The 21,666-nt window shown below is 48.2% G+C and overlaps 1 protein-coding gene across 1 annotated transcript in view; it reads left to right on the top strand.

Moving 5' to 3' along the window:
• The first annotated feature begins 1,846 nt into the window (after positions 1–1,846).
• Positions 1,847–21,666, top strand: part of LOC149431210 (zinc finger protein 711-like) — a 47,315-nt gene continuing 27,495 nt past the window's right edge. Inside the window, exons 1-5 of the mRNA XM_089665785.1 lie at positions 1,847–1,946; positions 5,617–6,144; positions 10,333–10,491; positions 13,930–14,076; positions 19,120–19,257. Of these exons, the coding sequence (XP_089521911.1) occupies positions 1,868–1,946; positions 5,617–6,144; positions 10,333–10,491; positions 13,930–14,076; positions 19,120–19,257 (1,051 nt within the window). The 5' untranslated portion in view covers positions 1,847–1,867. The remainder of the gene's footprint in view (positions 1,947–5,616; positions 6,145–10,332; positions 10,492–13,929; positions 14,077–19,119; positions 19,258–21,666) is intronic.

The raw sequence follows: 21,666 nt of genomic DNA, 5'->3' as shown, positions 1-21,666 counted from the left end.
TCTGATCGATGTTTATAAACAATGTTACTTTGTATCTCTCCATCTCCCGTCTGATCGATGTTTATAAACAATGTTACTTTGTATCTCTCTATCTCCCGTCTGATCGATGTTTATAAACAATGTTACATTGTATCTCTCTATCTCCCGTCTGATCGATGTTTATAAACAATGTTACTTTGTATCTCTCTATCTCCCGTCTGATCAATGTTTATAAACAATGTTACTTTGTATCTCTCTATCTCCCGTCTGATCGATGTTTATAAACAATGTTACTTTGTATCTCTCTATCTCCCGTCTGATCGATGTTTATAAACAATGTTACTTTGTATCTCTCTATCTCCCGTCTGATTAGACAGATAGAGAGATACAAAGTAACATTGTTTATAAACATCGATCAGACGGGAGATCAGCCTCTTTCCCATGGGTGGCAGTTTGTAGCTCCTGAGAAGTGGCAGTTGCAGCAGCCTCTAGGCTTTCAGAAGGCGGTCCTGCTGCATTCTGCATTTGTTTTCTGTCTGAATTTGGATTCGTAGTATTGCTGATTGTCTGTCCTCCTCTATCAGACCGAATTCCTCCTTCCTTGGTTTCCTATTCGGCATATCTGGTTCTATGTTCCTCCGATGGCCGTCACTCCCAGCACACATTGATCGCTCAGTAACCGAGCTGCCTTGCAGCGCACAGTGTGGTCAGTGTCCAGGGACCGCGCTCTCAGCAGGGTAATCCCGGCTGCCCCTGGAGGCACATGTGTGGCATGCGGCTCCAGTGCGGTCGGCTAATTCTGAGAGGGCATCCATGGACATCCTCCCAGAACCTCTCCTCCCCGCACCCTGTGTCCGGTAGGCAGGAAGGGGGTAGAAGTGCCCTGTAGGCAGGGAGGGGGTAGAAGTGCCCTGTAGGCAGGAAGGGGGTAGAAGTGCCCGGTAGGCAGGAAGGGGGTAGAAGTGCCCGGTGGGCAGGAAGGGGGTAGAAGTGTCCTGTAGGCAGGAAGGGGGTAGAAGTGCCCTGTAGGCAGGAAGGGGGTAGAAGTGCCCGGTGGGCAGGGAGGGGGTGGAAGTGCCCGGTGGGCAGGGAGGGGGTAGAAGTGCCCGGTGGGCAGGGAGGGGGTAGAAGTGCCCGGTGGGCAGGGAGGGGGTAGAAGTGCCCGGTGGGCAGGGAGGGGGGTAGAAGTGCCCGGTGGGCAGGGAGGGGGTAGAAGTGCCCGGTGGGCAGGGAGGGGGTAGAAGTGCCCGGTGGGCAGGGAGGGGGTAGAAGTGCCCGGTGGGCAGGGAGGGGGTAGAAGTGCCCGGTAGGCAGGAAGGGGGTATAAGTGCCCTGTAGGCAGGAAGCCGGTAGAAGTGCCCGGTGGGCAGGAAGCCGGTAGAAGTGTCCGGTGGGCAGGAAGGGGGTAGAAGTGCCCTGTAGGCAGGGAGGGGGTAGAAGTGCCCTGTAGGCAGGAAGGGGGTAGAAGTGCCCTGTAGGCAGGAAGGGGGTAGAAGTGCCCGGTGGGCAGGAAGGGGGCAGAAGTGCCCGGTAGGCAGGAAGGGGGGACAGTGCCCGGTGGGCAGGAAGGGGGGACAGTGCCCGGTGGGCAGGAAGGGGGGACAATGCCCGGGGGGCCACCCTCTTTTTCAGTCTGTTTTCGGTACATGGGTGGCAAAGTGTTAATCCTCGATCAATAACCGATGAGTATCACAGTCTGCCCTCCACCATTCAGTTCATTGATCGATGATCATGATTCATTGATTCCTTATTACTGACTGATTGCTGCTGAGGATAAGGAGGTGAAGTCCCGCCCCCAAGCCCCCCCACTTTGTGACCCTAATGTTGTGCAGCTCAATCATTGGTCCGTCTCTTCCCTTCTAGGTTCTGTAAATGACTTGGACACACCATGGATGCCGGCGGGGCAGGCGTGGACCTGCAGACACGGGACCCCAACATTCCCCACGCTATGATCATGCAGGACTTCGGTAAGACGCCTCTCATCACAGAACATGTAAAACTGACAACACGCCAGGAATGAGGCGATTCCTCCACTCAGAACTGACTTCCCACGTCTAGGAGGATGATGGAGATTCCAAACCCAACTCCAGGCCAGCCAGTTATAGGTCCACACTGGACCGACGGAAGTATACATGTGCCATACCTGTGGGGTCCCTCAAATCCCTGGGCAGACCTGTAGTAGCATCACTATTACAGCACTACTACACCGCTACTGAGGTACTACAGCACTACTACACCACTACAGCACTACTACAGCACTACTACACCGCTACTACAGCACTACTACACCGCTACTACAGCACTACTACACCGCTACTACAGCACTACTACACCGCTACTACAGCACTACTACACCACTACTGAGGTACTACAGCACTACTACACCGCTACTGAGGTACTACAGTACTACTACACCGCTACTACAGCACTACTACACCGCTACACTGCTACTACAGCACTACTACACCACTACACCGCTACTACAGCACTACTACACTGCCACTGCACCTCTACACTGCTACTACAGCACTACTACACCGCTACTGAGGTACTACAGTACTACTGCACCACTACACTGCTACTACAGCACTACTGCACCGCTACTAAGGTACAACAGCACTACTACACCATTACTACACCGCTACTAAGGTACTACAGCGCTACTACAGTACTACATTGCTACAACACTGCTACACCGCTACTACACTACTGCACCACTACTACAGTACTACACTGCTACTACACCACTACTGCATCGCTACTAAGGTACTACAGCACTACTGCACCGCTACTACAGTACTACACTGCGACTACAGTATTACAGCACTACTACACAGCTACTACAGCACTAGTACACTGCAACTATAGCATTACTACACCAATACTACAGTACTACACCAATACTACAGCACTACTACACTGCCAGCTTCTTGGTCCTGCGTTGAGCAGCCGCTCTAAACTGAACACAGGAGTTTGCCTGCTCAGCCCCGGTGCATTCACAGGACACGTGACATTTTCTCTGTATGCAAAGCATTCTCTGATTGAATGAGGTGGAGAGTTGGGCCGGTGATGTCACATTCTCCCCCTCCTCCAATCAGAGAACACTTGGCATTTATTGAGAACATGAATGGTGAATGATGCCAGGGCAAGTGAGCGACATCCGGTGTGCACAAAGCAGCTGAGCAGCCGCTCAGCACGAGACTCTGAAGCTTTTGGAGATCACTGTAGTAGCGGTGTAGTAGTGCTGCCTGTTCCAGCGATTTGCAAGCCGCAAGCCATGGGGATCCCACAGGTATGGAACCTACATCCCTACACTGGACCACGCTGGGCTCCTGTAACTGCACGGCTCAAGTGAAAGAAACACTTTAATCCGAGTCAATGATGGGCGGGGTTAGTTCCCCCCACACATGAAGTCCCATGTCGGTCCCCTCTGACCAGAGCCCCTTCTTCCACATGATTGCTGTGTCCCCCACTTGGCTTCTCAGGACTTCTTATGACTTTCCTCCAACAATGGCTCCCTTCTTGTCACTCTTCCATAAAGGGCAGATTTGTGGAGTGACGACTAATAGTTGTCCTGAGGACAGATTCTCCCCCTGAGCTGTGATCTCTGCAGTTCCTCCAGAGTTCCCATGAGCCTCTTGGCTGCTTCTCTGATGAATGCCCTCTTTGCCCGGCCAGTCAGTTTAGGTGGACGGCCATGTCCTGGTAGGTTGGCAGTTGTCCCGTACTCATCCCACGGATGATGGATTGAACACAGTGCTCCGTGAGATGGGCAAAGCTTGGCAGATTTTTTTATACAAGAAAACTTATTCCTGCGCCAAAACTTTCCAAATAACACTCTAAAAATGCTGCTGTGCCAATCGTGAAAACACAAACAATATAAATATAAATAAACAGCGCAAATTTAGATGATTAATCAATATAATAAATCATATAAAATAGGTGCATAAATTATTCGTGTTTGCCCTTAATCTTAAACAAAAACACCCAAAAGTCCATGTGCTGAAAACATAATTAAATTGTTGAAATAAAAGTGCAAACTTCTTTTCTTCAAAAATTACTTTCACCTTCCACCCGTGCACAAACCAACATCGAATACACTCACCAGAACTTGGTGAGTAAAAGACCTTTAAGGAATTTTTAGGGATCCTAAACCCTCTTTGGTGCCACGCTAGGGAAAATCTTCACCCTCCGAATAGACTCCACCATCCAACCAAAAGAAAAAAACTCACACAGCATAATATTGTCACACAATAGTAACTTTTTCCAAATGGAGATTAAGGCCACTCACATGTTAAACACTTGCTAAAGGCATGTTTATTATGTATAAAAGGCTTCAGTTCCAGCAGATATACAAACTTTTCCTTCCAGGACTCTCACATCCACAGTGGAACAAAGACAGGACTCCTCTTAGACCAAACAGTGAACCAAGATGGCCGCTGGAACGCCCCGCTCAGCGTGCGTTCCACTCACCGGAAATGACGTCAGGCGCATGGAGAGTGGACCGGAAATGCGTCAACGCGTTTCGCCCCTCCCATAGATCTTGGTCTTGATAACGCCCTATGGGAGGGGCGAAACGCGTTGACGCATTGCCGGTCCACTCTCCATGCGCCTGACGTCATTTCCGGTGAGTGGAACGCACGCTGAGCGGTGCGTTCCAGCGGCCATCTTGGTTCACTGTTTGGTCTAAGAGGAGTCCTGTCCTTGTTCCACTGTGGATGTGAGAGTCCTGGAAGGAAAAGTTTGTATATCTGCTGGAACTGAAGCCTTTTATACATAATAAACATGCCTTTAGCAAGTGTTTAACATGTGAGTGGCCTTAATCTCCATTTGGAAAAAGTTACTATTGTGTGACAATATTATGCTATGTGAGTTTTTTTCTTTTGGTTGGATGGTGGAGTCTATTCGGAGGGTGAAGATTTTCCCTAGCGTGGCACCAAAGAGGGTTTAGGATCCCTAAAAATTCCTTAAAGGTCCTTTACTCACCAAGTTCTGGTGAGTGTATTTGATGTTGGTTTGTGCACGGGTGGAAGGTGAAAGTAATTTTTGAAGAAAAGAAGTTTGCACTTTTATTTCAACAATTTAATTATGTTTTCAGCACATGGACTTTTGGGTGTTTTTGTTTAAGATTAAGGGCAAACACGAATAATTTATGCACCTATTTTATATGATTTATTATATTGATTAATCATCTAAATTTGCGCTGTTTATTTATATTTAGATTTTTTTATAACCTGACCCTGCTTTACACTTCTCCACAACTTTATCCCTGACCTGTCTGGTGTGTTCCTTGGCCTTCATGATGCTGTTTGTCCACTAATGTTCTCTAACAAACCTCTGAGGGCTTCACAGAACAGCTGGATGTATACCGAGATCACATGACACACAGGGGGACTCTAGGTAGGTGCGCCCCCTACCCGGAAATGCGAAATCATGTATAGGGAAAGTTGCTGAAGGGAAGTTGCTGAAGTAAAACCAATTTAGGAGAATAAGTAGGAGGGGCAATGCTTCGTGATGAGGAATAATGAGACAGAAGCTCAGTGGAGACCGTATCTGAGGTCTCCACATCAATGGGAACTCGCCATAATCAGTGGTGGTATAGTTATTGTTTTGTATCATTTTTGTGTTTCTCCACAGTGGCTGGATTGGCTGGCACCGCCCACATCGATGGCGACCACATCGTCGTCTCAGTCCCGCAAGGCGTCTTAGTTTCCGACGTCATCACGGATGACGACATCACGCTGGAGCACGAGGAGATATCGGACGAGGTGGTCCAAGGTCCAGATATCATCACCGAGGCCGACATCGTCACAGAGCATGTCATCGTTCCGGAGGCGGTCCTGGAGACGGACGTGGCCATCGAGGAGGAGTTGGACGGCAGCCATAACGTCCTGGAGTCTGACATCATCACCGAAACCGTCGCCATCCCCGATCAAGTGTTTGTCGCTGACCTGGTCGATGACGGCGATGGTCAGCTGGCGCACGTGGTACGGGATGGCTTGTGTGGGTCTCATTCGCCCACTCTGGTCTCACAGGAGGTTTTGGTGGCAAGCTGTACTTCGGACGCCATTATCCAGGCGCCTTCCGGCTCCTCGGTGAGCGTCAAAACTGAGGAGGAAGAGGATGATTTAAAGGGGGCTTCCGAGGATTACCTAATGATATCATGTAAGTCAAACTTCAGAAATTCGATTTGTTGTTAAATAATTACCTCTTATATCTGCAAAAATCAGAGCAAAACAGAGTCCGGTGTTACTTATACGCATTCAACCTTTCTATTACCAAAAGTATCGGCCCCGCCCTCCCAATCAGCTGATTCAGGTGCTCCAATCCCCTCCCAATCATGTGATTCAGGTGTTCCAGTCCCCTCCCAATTATGTGATTCAGGTGTTCCAATCCCCTCCCAATCATGTGATTCAGGTGCTCCAATCCCCTCCCAATCATGTGATTCAGGTGCTCCAGTCCCCTCCCAATCATGTGATTCAGGTGCTCCAGTCCCCTCCCAATCATGTGATTCAGGTGTTCCAGTCCCCTCCCAATCATGTGATTCAGGTGATCCAGTCCCCTCCCAATCATGTGATTCAGGTTTTCCAATCCCCTCCCAATCGTGATTCAGGTGTTCCAATCCCCTCCCAATCATGTGATTCAGGTGTTCCAATCCCCTCCCAATCATGTGATTCAGGTGTTCCAATCCCCTCCCAATCATGTGATTCAGGTGTTCCAATCCCCTCCCAATCATGTGATTCAGGTGTTCCAATCCCCTCCCAATCATGTGATTCAGGTGTTCCAATCCCCTCCCAATCATGTGATTCAGGTGTTCCAATCCCCTCCATATCATGTGATTCAGGTGTTCCAATCCCCTCCATATCATGTGATTCAGGTGTTCCAATCCCCTGCATGGCCACAGGTGTACAGTAAAGGAAATGCGTATTTGCTCCCCGGCTGATGGTGAATGTTCGCCCCTCACACAGAAATGATCGGTCTAACAATGGAATGTTCGCCCCTCACACAGAAATGATCGGTCTAACAATGGAATGTTCGATGTAACACTGAGAGACAGAATACAACAACAAATTCAGCAGAAATGCGTCTAACAAATGATGACTGATCTGCGTGTTCATGAGGGAAAGAAGGATTTGATCCCCTTCACAAAACATGACTTAGTACTTGGTGGCCAATCCCTTGTTGGCAATCACAGAGGTCAGACGTTTCCTGGAGTTGGCCCCCAGGTTCGCACACATCTCAGGAGGGATTTTGGCCCACTCCTCTTGGCAGATCCTCTCCAAGTCATTAAGGTTTGGTGGCTGACGTTTGGCAACTCGAACTTTCAGCTCCCTCCACAGATTTTCCATCGGATGAAGGTCTGGAGACTGGCTAGGCCACTCCAGGACCTTAATATGCTTCTTCTTGAGCCGCTCCTTTGTTGCCTTGGCCGTGTGTTTTGGGTCATTGTCATGCTGGAACACCCATCCACCACCCATTTTCAATGCCCTGACTGAGGGAAGAAGGTTCTCACCCAAGATTTGAGGGTACATTGCCCCGTCCATCGTCCCTTTGATGCGGTGCAGTTGTCCTGTCCCCTTAGCAGAAAAACACCCCCAAAGCAGAATGTTTCCACCACCATGTTTCACAGTTGGGATGGTGTTCTTGGGGTCATAGGCAGCATTCCTCCTCCTCCAAACACAGCGAGTTGAGTTGATGCCAAAGAGCTGGATTTTGGTCTCCTCTGACCACAACACTTCCCACCAGTCCTCCTCTGCATCATTCAGATGTTCAGTGGCAGACTTCAGACGGGCTGGACATGTGCTTTCTTGAGCAGAGGGACCTTGCGGGCACTGCAGGATTTCAGTCCTTGTGGGAGTGCGCACAATCCAAAATGGCGGGGGCCGTTTATGAACGGCAACCCACCCCTGCACTACCACCATCCGGCCGTTTATATACATGGGCTGGACGGGAAGTAGTTAAACTAAACTTTCCATTGGTCTTTTACAGCAACAGTTATATGTTTTGATGCGCCTTTGGAGTAGTTGATGGTTGTGCTGCCATTTACTTCAAATCGTAATATGCGTTCATTTATAGGTGAAGGCTAAAGTGGTATTACACCCAAAAATGTTATGTCCAGTGGATATAAAAAGTCTTCACGCCCCTGTTAAAATGTCAAGTTTCTGTGATGTAGAAAAATGAGATAAAGAAAAATCATTTCAGGACTTTTCCCACCTTTTATGTGACCTATAAACTGTACAACTCAGTTGAAAAAACAAACTGAAATCTTTTAGGTGGGGGAAGTAAACATAAAAAATGAAATGAATCTGGTTGCATAAATGTGCACGCCCTTACACTAACCCTTTTGATGTGATTCCGGCACTCAGACTTTTTGGGGAGGAGTCTATCAGCACGGCACATCTTGATTCGGGAATATTTGCCCGCTGTTCCTTGCAAAAACACTCCGAATCTGTCAGATGGCGAGGACATCTCCTGCGCACAGCCCTCTTCACATCACCCCACAAACTAAAATAATGCGGTTGCATAAGTGTGCACGCCCTCGTATAACTGGGGATGTCGCTGTGTGCAGAATGAAGCAATCGCATTCACAATCATGTTAAATAGGAGTCAGTACACACCCGCCATCATTTAAAGTTCAGCTGTTCTAGTCGGTCTTTCCTGATATTTTTATAGGGGTGAATGGAGGCCAGTGAAGGGATTGGCAGAGAGGGGTGGAGGACACTGAATGGAGACCAGTGGAGGGATTGGCAGACAGGGGTGGATGACACTGAATGGAGACTAGTGGAGAGATTGGCAGAGAGGTGTGGAGGATGCTGAATGGAGGCCAGTGGAGGGATTGGCAGAGAGGTGTGGAGGACACTGAATGGAGGCCAGTGGAGGGATTGGCAGAGATGGGTGGAGGACACTGAATGGAGGCCAGTGGAGGGATTGGCAGAGAGGGGTGGAGGTCAGTGGAGGGATTGGCAGAGAGGAATGGAGGACACTGAGTGGGGGCCAATGGAAGGATTGGCAGAGAGGGGTGGAGGACACTGAGTGGAGACCAGTGGAGGGATTGGCAGAGAGGGGAGGAGGACACTGAATGGAGACCAGTGGAGGGATTGGCAGAGAGGGGTGGAGGTCAGTGGAGGGATTGGCAGAGGGGTGGAGGACACTGAGTGGGGGCCAATGGAGGGATTGGCAGAGAGGGGTGGAGGACACTGAGTGGGGGCCAATGGAGGGATTGGCAGAGAGGGGTGGAGGACACTGAGTGGAGGCCAGTGGAGGGATTGGCAGAGAGGGGTGGAGGACACTGAGTGGGGGCCAATGGAGGGATTGGCAGAGAGGGGTGGAGGACACTGAGTGGGGGCCAATGGAGGGATTGGCAGAGAGGGATGGAGGACACTGAGTGGGGGCCAATGGAGGGATTGGCAGAGAGGGATGGAGGACACTGAGTGGGGGCCAATGGAGGGATTGGCAGAGAGGGGTGGAGGACACTGAGTGGGGGCCAATGGAGGGATTGGCAGAGAGGGATGGAGGACACTGAGTGGGGGCCAATGGAGGGATTGGCAGAGAGGGATGGAGGACACTGAGTGGGGGCCAATGGAGGGATTGGCAGAGAGGGATGGAGGACACTGAGTGGGGGCCAATGGAGGGATTGGCAGAGAGGGATGGAGGACACTGAGTGGGGGCCAATGGAGGGATTGGCAGAGAGGGGTGGAGGACACTGAGTGGAGGCCAGTGGAGGGATTGGCAGAGAGGGATGGAGGACACTGAGTGGGGGCCAATGGAGGGATTGGCAGAGAGGGGTGGAGGACACTGAGTGGGCGCCAATGGAGGGATTGGCAGAGAGGGATGGAGGACACTGAGTGGGGGCCAATCGAGGGATTGGCAGAGAGGGGTGGAGGACACTGAGTGGGGGCCAATGGAGGGATTGGCAGAGAGGGATGGAGGACACTGAGTGGGGGCCAATGGAGGGATTGGCAGAGAGGGATGGAGGACACTGAGTGGGGGCCAATGGAGGGATTGGCAGAGAGGGATGGAGGACACTGAGTGGGGGCCAATGGAGGGATTGGCAGAGAGGGATGGAGGACACTGAGTGGGGGCCAATGGAGGGATTGGCAGAGAGGGATGGAGGACACTGAGTGGGGGCCAATGGAGGGATTGGCAGAGAGGGGTGGAGGACACTGAGTGGAGGCCAGTGGAGGGATTGCATTCATGATAGACTGAAGAGGGGATAGCCTGCGATGAGGTCGGCCAATGAGGGAGTTACAATAGTGAAGAATACAGTATGTGTACATATGTAGGTGAAGGTTGGAATGGCTACTTATGTGTTTTATATTATAACAAGACGAAAATGTTTTTTCCTTCATTTAGTAGACGATGTCGGGGACCGGTTGGAACGGATCGGCAGCACCCCGATAAAAATCAGCACGGAGGTGTCCCATGGGGACGGGTGTAAGGAAGATGGGTTTGGTTCGGAGGTGATTAAAGTTTACATATTCAAAGCAGAAGCGGACGATGATGTGGAAATAGGTGAGTGACACCTTCCAGGGTTCTCAGCACATTTAGGCTCCATGTACCCGGGACACTTCTGAACGATGGAAACTGACTGCTGGAAAATGCAGGTTAAAAATACGCCTGTTTAGTCGCGTTTGCATATCGCGTTTATGAGTGTGTGCGTTTAGAAGCGTGTTTTTAACCACTTCCCGTCCAGCCCATGTAAAGAAACGGCCGGACGGTGGCAGTGCAGGGGCGGGTTGCCGTTTATAAATGGCGTCTGCCATCTTGGACTGTGCGCGCTCCCTGGGAATAAATGGCGGTTTACTAGGTGGAAGCAGGATAGACTTCTTTAACCACCTCCCATCCGGCCCATGTACATAAACGGCCGGGCGGGAGCAGTGCAGGATCGGGTGGCCGTTCATAAACGTCCTCCCGCTTCCCTGCCTGTGCGCGCTCCCTGGGAGCGCGCGGCACTACAGTCCGTTGCCCGCTGTGTCGCTGTACGGGACCTCTGTGTGAGGTCCCGATCATGTGATCACTGATTGGCCAATGAAGGGCAAGTAGATTGGGACATCGATTTAGTCCCTGAACAAGTATTTTTTTTTGGTTTTGTTTTTTTTTTTTCAAAAATGTCCACACCCCTGTAAAGGAGTGCTGGCCCACATGGAAGAAAAATATAATTGAAATATATTTTAAAAATCTTCTTCCCAAATACACTGACATATATTTGAAATGCTTCAATTTTGGCCGTAATCTATATATATATATATATATATATATATATATATATATATAGATAGATAGATAGATAGATAGATAAATACTGTTTGGTGAAATGCATTTTTATTACAAAATATATATATATATATATATATATATATATATATATATATTTTTTTTATACACACACACACATATATATATATATATATATATATATATGTGTGTGTGTGTATATAAAGAAAAAAAAAAAAAATATATATATATATATATATATATATATATATATATATATATATATTTTTTTTATATATATACACACACATATATATATATATATATATATATACCGTATTTGCCGGCGTATAAGACGACTTTTTGACCCTTGAAAATCTTCTCAAAAGTCGGGGGTCGTCTTATACGCCGGTACACATGTTTAGGGGGGCTGCGGCATTAAGTACAGGGGTTTGCAGGGGCTGATGTCTCTTACCTGGATCCAGTCCCACGACGATCCGGTCCAGGAAGCGCGGCGTCTCCTTCAGTTCGGCCACTGGATGTTCGTGCGGCTGCTCAGCTCCGCCTCCTCACCGGTGATTGGCCGCCAGAACTGTAGCTCAGGAAAGGCACACAGGCGGCCAATCACCGGCGAGGGGGCGGAGCCGAGCGGCCCCGTGAAAATTGAGTGCCGGAGCAGCAGGTAAGTGTTCTGTGTAGAGGTGCTGCTGCAACCACATATGCTGGCTGCAGCAGCACCATACGAGAACAGGGTCAGCAAGTCTCAGTGGGAGGAATAGTGCCCCATCATTGGTGTCACTGATACCAATGATGGGGCACTATTCCTCCCACTGACACCAACGATGGGGCACTAGTCCTCCCCCCCACTGACACCAATGATGGGGCACTATTCCCCCCCCCCACTGACACCAACGATGGGGCACTATTCCACCCCCCACTGACACCAATGATGGGGCACTATTCCACCCCTCACTGACACCAATGATGGGACACCATTCCTCCCACTGACATCAATGATGGGGCACTATTCCTCCCACTGACACCAATGATGGGGCACTATTCCTCCCACTGACACCAATGATGGGGCACTATTCCTCCCACTGACACCAATGATGGGGCACTATTCCTGCCACTGATACCAATGATGGGGCACCATTCCTGCCACTGATACCAATGATGGGGCATTATTCCTGCCACTGACACCAATGATGGGGCACTATTCCCCCCACTGATACCAATGATGGGGCACTATTCCTCCCACTGACATCAATGATGGGGCACTATTCCTCCCACTGACACCAATGATGGGGCACTATTCCTCCCACTGACACCAATGATGGGGCACTATTCCTCCCACTGACATCAATGATGGGGCACTATTCCCCCCACTGATACCAATGATGGGGCACTATTCCTCCCACTGATACCAATGATGGGGCACTATTCCTCCCACTGACACCAATGATGTGGCACTATTCCTCCCACTGACACCAATGATGGGGCACTATTCCTCCCACTGACACCAATGATGGGGCACTATTCCTCCCACTGACACCAATGATGGGGCACTATTCCTCCCACTGACATCAATGATGGGGCACTATTCCCCCCACTGACATCAATGATGGGGCACTATTCCTCCCACTGACACCAATGATGGGGCACTATTCCTCCCACTGATACCAATGATGGGGCACTATTCCTCCCACTGGTGTGCATTGGAAGAGGGGTAGTCTTATACGGCGAGTATAGCCCAAACACTACATTTTAGCAGGAAAAGTAGGGGGGTCGTCTTATACGCCGGCAAATACGGTATATATGTGTGTGTGTGTGTGTGTGTGTGTGTATATATAAAAAAAATATATATATATTGAAATATATTCAATATGGTCAAAATTGTAGCATTTCAAATATATTTGTCTTCCATGGGGGGGGTGATTTGGGAGGGAAGGCGTGAAACTGCTGAAAGTAAACCAGCCTGAAATGACTACAGTGACAAGGTAGGTAGTTGTCCTTGAAAACCATGGACAGTGCGGTGTCCGATGTTGGGGCTGAATTCTACATTGGGACAGTTTTCGAAATAATCTGACCCCCCCCCACTTTGGAAGTAGAAGTAAATCCGCTGTTTTATCTTTTACCTACAATAAAGCTTTCCTGTAGGGAAAAAAATAATGAATATCTCCTAAATGTGCGCCGTTTAGGAGATATTCACTCTTTTGGACAGCCGGTGCCTGCTCTCTGAAGGAATGTCATACCCGTGCTGTTCGTTCAGAGCACTGTGACGTGTCCCGAGACTCCCACACGCACGCATGGGAGTGACATCATCGCGGCTCGGCCAGTCAGATGGCCGGAGCTCGCGAACCCTGGAAGGAAGACCGGGTAAAGATGGAAGCCTCTGCTGCAGGGACGGCACGCCGCTGGAGGGCTTTGCTTTAAGGGAAGTCCTGCATGATGTGCTAGTATGCATCACATGACATTACCTTGCAGTGGCTCTCGCCACCGCCAGACCTCACAAAATGGCGCTCCCGCATCACTTCCGGTTCCTAACACCACAGCCTCACCCTGACGTGTTTCGTCATTCCAACTTGGGTTTTTTTTTTAAATGTTCCTCAAGCTGCGGTTTACTATCGCTTTACATTTCGCCATTGTTTGGAAGGCCCATCACTGCTCCAGTCTGTGAACATCTACATGGGGTCGATGTTTCTGTAATCTCTGTTATATCTTGTATCTGTCCAGGGGGAACAGAGATCGTGACGGAGAGCGATTTTCAGAACGGACATCCCGTCGCCGGCGTCCTGGAACAGAGCGGACTGGCACGAGTACCGCGGGAGAAGATGGTGTACATGGCCGTCAAAGATTCCTCTCAGGAAGATGACGATATTGGTAACAATTAACAGTTCAGGGGTCAGTAGAAGAGGAAAGCTTCTCCGGGGCCCATGGCGGCCGTCATCATCCTGTCCCTTTCTGATTTGTGCCGGGAAGAGAGTCGCTGTGGCATCATAGAGAGCACCTGACCAAAGATCTAAAGCAGCCTTTCTCAACCTAGAGGAACCCTTGAAATAATGTTCCAGTCTCAGGGAACCCCTGCTTAAAATGTCATGATACAATAGTGTGATAGTCAGTGGGAAGAATGCTCCTTACAGTTGTGGTCATTGAGAAGAATTTCCCCCTTACAGATAGATAAAAAGATCAGTGGTGTCAGTGGGAACTCATCTGAGAGGAAGAAATTGCTCAAGGAACCCTTGGCTATCTCTAGAGGAACCTCAAAGGTTCCCTGGACCCCTGGTTGAGAAACCCTGATCTAAAGGGTGCGCTTGAGAACCCTTAGCTATCTCTAGAGGAACCTTGGTTGAGAAACCCTGATCTAAAGGGTGTGCTTACACTGGGTCCGTTTTGACGGAACCTTGTCCAAGATAGAATGCTCCTTACAGTTGTGGTCATTGAGAAGAATTCCCCCCCTTGCAGATAGATAAAAAGATCAGTGGTGTCAGTGGGAACTTATCTGAGAGGCAGAACTTGCTCATTGCTCAAGGACCTCCTAGCTGTCTCTAGAGGAACTCTGGTTGAGAAACCCTGATCTAAAGGGTGCGCTTGAGAACCCTTAGCTATCTCTAGAAGAACACTAAGGTTCCCTGGACTCCTGGTCGAGAAACCCTGATATAAAGGGTACGCTTATACTGGGTCTGTTTTGACAGAACCTTGTCCAGGATAGAATGCTCCTTACACTTGTGGTCATTGAGAAGAATTTCCCCCCTTACAGATAGGTTCCCACTGACATCACTTATCTCTAGAGGAACCCTAAGGTTCCCTAGACCCCTGGTTGAGAAACCCTGATTTAAAGGGTGCACTTATACTGGGTCCGTTTTGACAGAACCTTATCCAAGATAGAATGCTCCTTTCACTTGTCGTCATTGAGAAGAATTGCCCCCCTTACAGATAGATAAAAAGATCAGTGGTGTCAGTGGGAACTTATCTGAGAGGCAGAAATTGCTCAAGGAAACCCTAGCTATCTCTAGAGGAACCCTAAGGTTCCCTGGACTCCTGGTTGAGAAACCCTGATCTAAAGGGTGCGCTTTAGAACCCTTAGCTATCTCTAGAGGAACCCTAAGGTTCCCTGGAACCCTGGTTGAGAAACCCTGATCTAAAGGATGTGCTTTAGAACCTTAGCTATCTCTAGAGGGACCCTAAGGTTCCCTGGACTCCTGGTTGAGAAACCCTGATCTAAAGGATGGGCTTTAGAACTCTTAGCTATCTCTAGAGGAACCCTGAGGTTCCCTGGACTCCTGGTTGAGAAACCCTGATCTAAAGGGTGTACTTTAGAACCCTTAGTTATCTCTAGAGGGACCCTAAGGTTCCCTGGACTCCTGGTTGACAAACCCTGATTTCAAGGATGCGCTTTAGAACTCTTAGCTATCTCTAGAGGAACCCTGGTTGAGAAACCCTGATCTAAAGGGTGCGCTTACACTGGGTCCGTTTTGACAGAACCTTGTCCAAGATAGAATGCTCCTTACAGTTGTGGTCATTGAGAAGAATTCCTCCCTTACAGATAGATAAAAAGATCAGTGGTGTCAGTGGGAACTTATCTGGGAGGAAGAAATTGCTCATTGCTCAAGGAACTCCTAGCTATCTCTAGAGGAAGCCTAGTTGAGAAACCCTGATCTAAAGGATGCGCTTTAGAACCTTAGCTATCTCTAGAGGAACCCTAAGGTTCCCTGGACTCCTGGTTGAGAAACCCTGATCTAAAGGATGCGCTTTAGAACCTTCGCTATCTCTAGAAGAACCCTGGTTGAGAAACGCTGATCTAAAGGATGCAATTTAGAACCCTTAGTTATCTCTAGAGGAACCCTAAGGTTCCCTGGACTCCTGGTTGAGAAACCCTGATCTAAAGGATGCGCTTTAGAACCTTCGCTATCTCTAGAAGAACCCTGGTTGAGAAACCCTGATCTAAAGGATGCACTTTAGAACCCTTAGTTACCTCTAGAGGAACCCTAAAGTTCCTTGGACCCCTGGTTCAGAAACCCTGATAAAAAGAGTGAGCTTACACTGGGTCCGTTTTGACGGAACCTTGTCCAAGATAGAATACTCATTGTGGTCATTGAGAAGAATTTCCCCCTTACAGATAGATAAAAAGATCAGTGGTGTCAGTGGGAACTTATCTGAGAGGCAGAAATTTCTCAAGGAACCCTGCACTATCTCTAGAGGAACCCTAAGGTTCCCTGGACCCCTGGTTGAGAAACCCTGATCTAAAGGGTGGGCTTTAGAACCCTTAGCTATCTCTAGAGGAACCCTAAGGTTCCCTGGACTCCTGGTTGAGAAACCCTGATCTAAAGGGTGCACTTTAGAACCCTTAGCTATTTCTAGAGGAACCCTGGTTGAGAAACCCTGATCTAAAGGATGTGCTTACACTGGGTCCGTTTTGACAGAACCTTGTCCAAGATAGAATGCTCCTTACAGTTGTGGTCATTGAGAAGAATTCCTCCCTTACAGATAGATAAAAAGATCAGTGGTGTCAGTGGGAACTTATCTGAGAGGCAGAAATTGCTCATTGCTCAAGGAACTCCTAGCTATCTCTAGAGGAACCCTAGTTGAGAAACCCTGATCTAAAGGGTGCGCTTTAGAACCCTTAGCTATCTCTAGAGGAACCCTAAGGTTCCCTGGAACCCTGGTTGAGAAACCCTGATCTAAAGGATGTGCTTTAGAACCTTAGCTATCTCTAGAGGAACCCTAAGGTTCCCTGGACTCCTGGTTGAGAAACCCTGATCTAAAGGATGTGCTTTAGAACTCTTAGCTATCTCTAGAGGGACCCTAAGGTTCCCTGGACTCCTGGTTGAGAAACCCTGATCTAAAGGGTGTACTTTAGAACCCTTAGTTATCTCTAGAGGAACCCTAAGGTTCCCTGGACTCCTGGTTGACAAACCCTGATTTCAAGGATGCGCTTTAGAACTCTTAGCTATCTGTAGAGGGACCCTAAGGTTCCCTGGACTCCTGGTTGAGAAACCCTGATCTAAAGGGTGTGCTTTAGAACTCTTCGCTATCTCTAGAGGAACCTTAAGGTTCCCTTGACTCCTGGTTGAGAAACCCTGATCTAAAGGATGCGCTTTAGAACCTTAGCTATCTCTAGAGGAACCCTAAGGTTCCCTGGACTCCTGGTTGAGAAACCCTGATCTAAAGGGTGCACTTTAGAACCCTTAGCTATTTCTAGAGGAACCCTGGTTGAGAAACCCTGATCTAAAGGGTGCGCTTACACTGGGTCCGTTTTGACAGAACCTTGTCCAAGATAGAATGCTCCTTACAGTTGTGGTCATTGAGAAGAATTCCTCCCTTACAGATAGATAAAAAGATCAGTGGTGTCAGTGGGAACTTATCTGGGAGGAAGAAATTGCTCATTGCTCAAGGAACTCCTAGCTATCTCTAGAGGAAGCCTAGTTGAGAAACGCTGATCTAAAGGATGCGCTTTAGAACCTTAGCTATCTCTAGAGGAACCCTAAGGTTCCCTGGACTCCTGGTTGAGAAACCCTGATCTAAAGGATGCGCTTTAGAACCTTAGCTATCTCTAGAAGAACCCTAAGGTTCCCTGGACCCCTGGTTGAGAAACCCTGATCTAAAGGATGCGCTTTAGAACCTTCGCTATCTCTAGAAGAACCCTAAGGTTCCCTGGACCCCTGGTTGAGAAACCCTGATCTAAAGGATGCGCTTTAGAACCTTAGCTATCTCTAGAAGAACCCTAAGGTTCCCTGGACCCCTGGTTGAGAAACCCTGATCTAAAGGATGCGCTTTAGAACCTTCGCTATCTCTAGAAGAACCCTAAGGTTCCCTGGACCCCTGGTTGAGAAACCCTGATCTAAAGGATGCACTTTAGAACCCTTAGTTATCTCTAGAGGAACCCTAACGTTCCTTGGACCCCTGGTTCAGAAACCCTGATAAAAAGAGTGAGCTTACACTGGGTCCGTTTTGACGGAACCTTGTCCAAGATAGAATACTCATTGTGGTCATTGAGAAGAATTTCCCCCTTACAGATAGATAAAAAGATCAGTGGTGTCAGTGGGAACTTATCTGAGAGGCAGAAATTTCTCAAGGAACCCTGCACTATCTCTAGAGGAACCCTAAGGTTCCCTGGACCCCTGGTTGAGAAACCCTGATCTAAAGGATGCGCTTTAGAACCTTAGCTATCTTTAGAGGAACCCTAAGGTTCCCTGGACCCCTGGTTGAGAAACCCTGATCTAAAGGGTGGGCTTTAGAACCCTTAGCTATCTCTAGAGGAACCCTAAGGTTCCCTGGACTCCTGGTTCAGAAACCCTGATCTAAAGGATGCACTTTAGAACCCTTAGTTATCTCTAGAGGAACCCTAAAGTTCCTTGGACCCCTGGTTCAGAAACCCTGATAAAAAGAGTGAGCTTACACTGGGTCCGTTTTGACGGAACCTTGTCCAAGATAGAATGCTCATTGTGGTCATTGAGAAGAATTTCCCCCTTACAGATAGATAAAAAGATCAGTGGTGTCAGTGGGAACTCATCTGAGAGGCAGAAATTGCTCAAGGAACCCTTCCCTATCTCTAGAGGAACCCTAAGGTTCCCTGGACTCCTGGTTGAGAAACCCTGATCTAAAGGGTGGGCTTTAGAACCTTAGCTATCTCTAGAGGGACCCTAAGGTTTCCTGGACTCAGCAAACGCAGAGAAACGCGCCTAAGCGCTAATGCAAAACCGCACATCTTTATTGCGACTTTACACAGCCAACGTTACCAGCGTTATTAAACCCCCCCAGTGTGCATGAAGCCTATCAATAGGTCGGATCCAGCACCTCGAATATTCACGCTGTGATCAGATTGGCTGCTGTGGGCGGAGCAGATGCTTTCCTTTTCGCCCGGCGTTTTATGATATGACGATTCAGGGGTTTCATCGCTCAGAATTGTGTTTTTATTGTCTTTAGGGTGTGCGGAGATAGCCGATGAAGTGTACATGGAGGTGATTGTGGGGGAGGAAGAGGCCACGTCACTCACAGACGCCCAGGTGGAAGATTCAGGACTAAGCAAGACGTTTGTTCCTGTGGCGTGGGCTGCTGCTTATGGTGAGTGTGCGGCCGTAGCCCCACCCCCCCCCCAGTACTGCGCATGCCAATGTAGACGCACTAGGTTAAAAAGTCGCACTCCATTGTGAGCCCTTCGTATTGTTTTACTCCATGAAATCCATCTGCACTCAACATATAAAAACTCCGCCCAGACGCGTTCCGTCCCTAAGGGCTTGCTCACAGGGTTTATACAGTAGGTACAGGTCTCACCTTTTTTAACACTTTTGTAGAAGCGGAGGCGGGCTCTAGGAGCCGACACCCTAACCCAGGGGTAGGCAACCTGAGAGCCGCAGGACTACAAGTTCCATCATGCCTCTGCAAGTCAGAGCTGTAACTGTCAGTTTTGTAATCTTTGCAATGCCTCATGGGAAATGTAGTTCCACAACAGCTAGCGAGCCGCAGGTTGCCTACCCCTGGCCCTAACCACTCTTGAATGCTGAAGCTGTTTGGGTGTTACAGACTTGGGTAGGTGTTTACTGGGCGGGGTCTAGAGGGGTCAGCTTCAATCGTACAGCTTTCAAATAGGATGTTAAGTGCCCAATATACCGGTGCGATTTGATAATTGAAGTCGTACCTGAAATCGCATCTAAAATGAATGTGAGCTTCGGCATCTTATAACATTTGCGATTTGCTGTGGTGCGATTTCTAAAGTAGTTCTTGAGTGACCTTTTCTGCAGTTTTTTTGCGATTTCACGTACATAGAAGATCATGGGAAAATCGCACTACAGGTTGCAAGAAATCGTTGAAAATCTTCACAATCATAATAAAGTCTTCAGAAATCGCACCTGAAATTGCACACAGATTGCACGATTTTAAATCGCAGCAGCGTGAGTGGTGATTTAGTGGCCTGTCATACCGGTGCGATTTGGAAATTGAAATTGCACCTGAAATGGCATTTAATGAATGTGAATGTCGGCGTCTTAACGTGCGATTTCTAAAGTAGCTCTTGTGTGACTTTTTCTGCAGTTTTGTTGCAATTTTACCTACATAGAATATAATGGAGAAACGCAAGAAATCGTTGAAAATCTTCACAAGTCGCAATAAAGTCTTCAGAAATCGCACCTGAAATTGCACACAAATCACGCAATTTTAAATCGCAACGGTGTGAGTGCTGATTTAGTGGCCGGTCATACCATAGCGATTTGGGCATTGAAACTGCATTTAATGAATTTGAATGTCGGTGTCTGAACGTGCGATTTGCTGCAGCGCCATTTCTAAAGTCGTTTTTGCATTGCTTTTTCTGCAGTTTTGTTGCGATTTCACATACTCAGAATAGAATGAAAATCGCACCGTAAATTGCAGGAAATCGTTGAAAATCTTCACAATCATAATAAAGTCAAGAAATCGTTGAAAATCTTCTCAAGTAGCAATAAAGTCTTCAGAAATCGCACACAAAATTGCACACAGATTGCACGATGTGACTGGTGATTTAGTGGCCGGTCATAGCGGTGCGATTTAGGAATTGAAATCGCATCTAATGAATGTCAGTGTCTGATTTGCTGCGGCGCAATTTCTAAAGTAGTTCTTGCGTGACTTTTTCTACAGTTTTGTTGCGATTTCACATACATAGAATACAATGGAAATCGCACGGCAAATGGCAAGAAACCGTTGAAAATCTTCTCAAGTAGCAATAAAGTCTTCAGAAATTGCACACAAATCTGCACGATTTTAAATCGCAGCGGTGTGACTGGTGATTTAGTGGTCGGTCATACCTGTGCGATTTGGGAATAGAAATCGCATCTAATGAATGTGAATGTCGGCGTCTTACCGTGCGATTTCTAAAGTAGTTCTTACGTGACTTTTTCTGCAGTTTTCGCGTACATAGAATACAATGGAAAGTCGCTCTGCAGATTGCAAGAAATCGCTAAAAATCTTCACAAGTAGCAATAAAGTCTTCAGAAATTGCGCTGAAGTTGCGCACACATCGTGCGACTTTCCAGTATATTCTGTGTATGTGAAATCGCAACAAAACGGCAGAGAAAGTAACACAAAGAACTGCAGCAAATCGCACGTTAAGACACCGACATTCATCAGATGCGATTTCAATTCGCATATCGCATCGGTATGACCGGCACTTTGCTGGCTTCTGCATTTTGGGTGCATAGAGGATGCCAATGATTCATGCAGGCCATGGAGCGTTCGTTTATCGGACGATTTTTCATCTGAAAAACTAAACATCGGTCGTTCTGTTCCCTCCAGTGATTGCGAAAATCGGCCATTTTTTCGCAAATTTTCCAGCATGACCGATAAAAGAAATAAAGAGGAACAGTGCGAAAATCGTCCGATGCCATCGCCCCGCTAACAGTGGCGAAAATCGTCCGATGCCATCGCCCCGCTAACAGTGCGAAAATCAGCCGATGCCATCGCCCCACTAACAGTGCGAAAATCAGCCGATGCCATCGCCCCGCT

Source organism: Staurois parvus, unplaced genomic scaffold, assembly GCF_062004578.1.
Source record: "Staurois parvus isolate SC_StPar_1 unplaced genomic scaffold, SC_StPar_1.0 ptg002350l, whole genome shotgun sequence".
In the NCBI taxonomy this organism is placed as follows: Eukaryota; Metazoa; Chordata; class Amphibia; order Anura; family Ranidae; genus Staurois; species Staurois parvus.
Note: the sequence above shows the minus strand (reverse complement) of the source record. Positions and strands in the feature narration are given on the sequence as shown.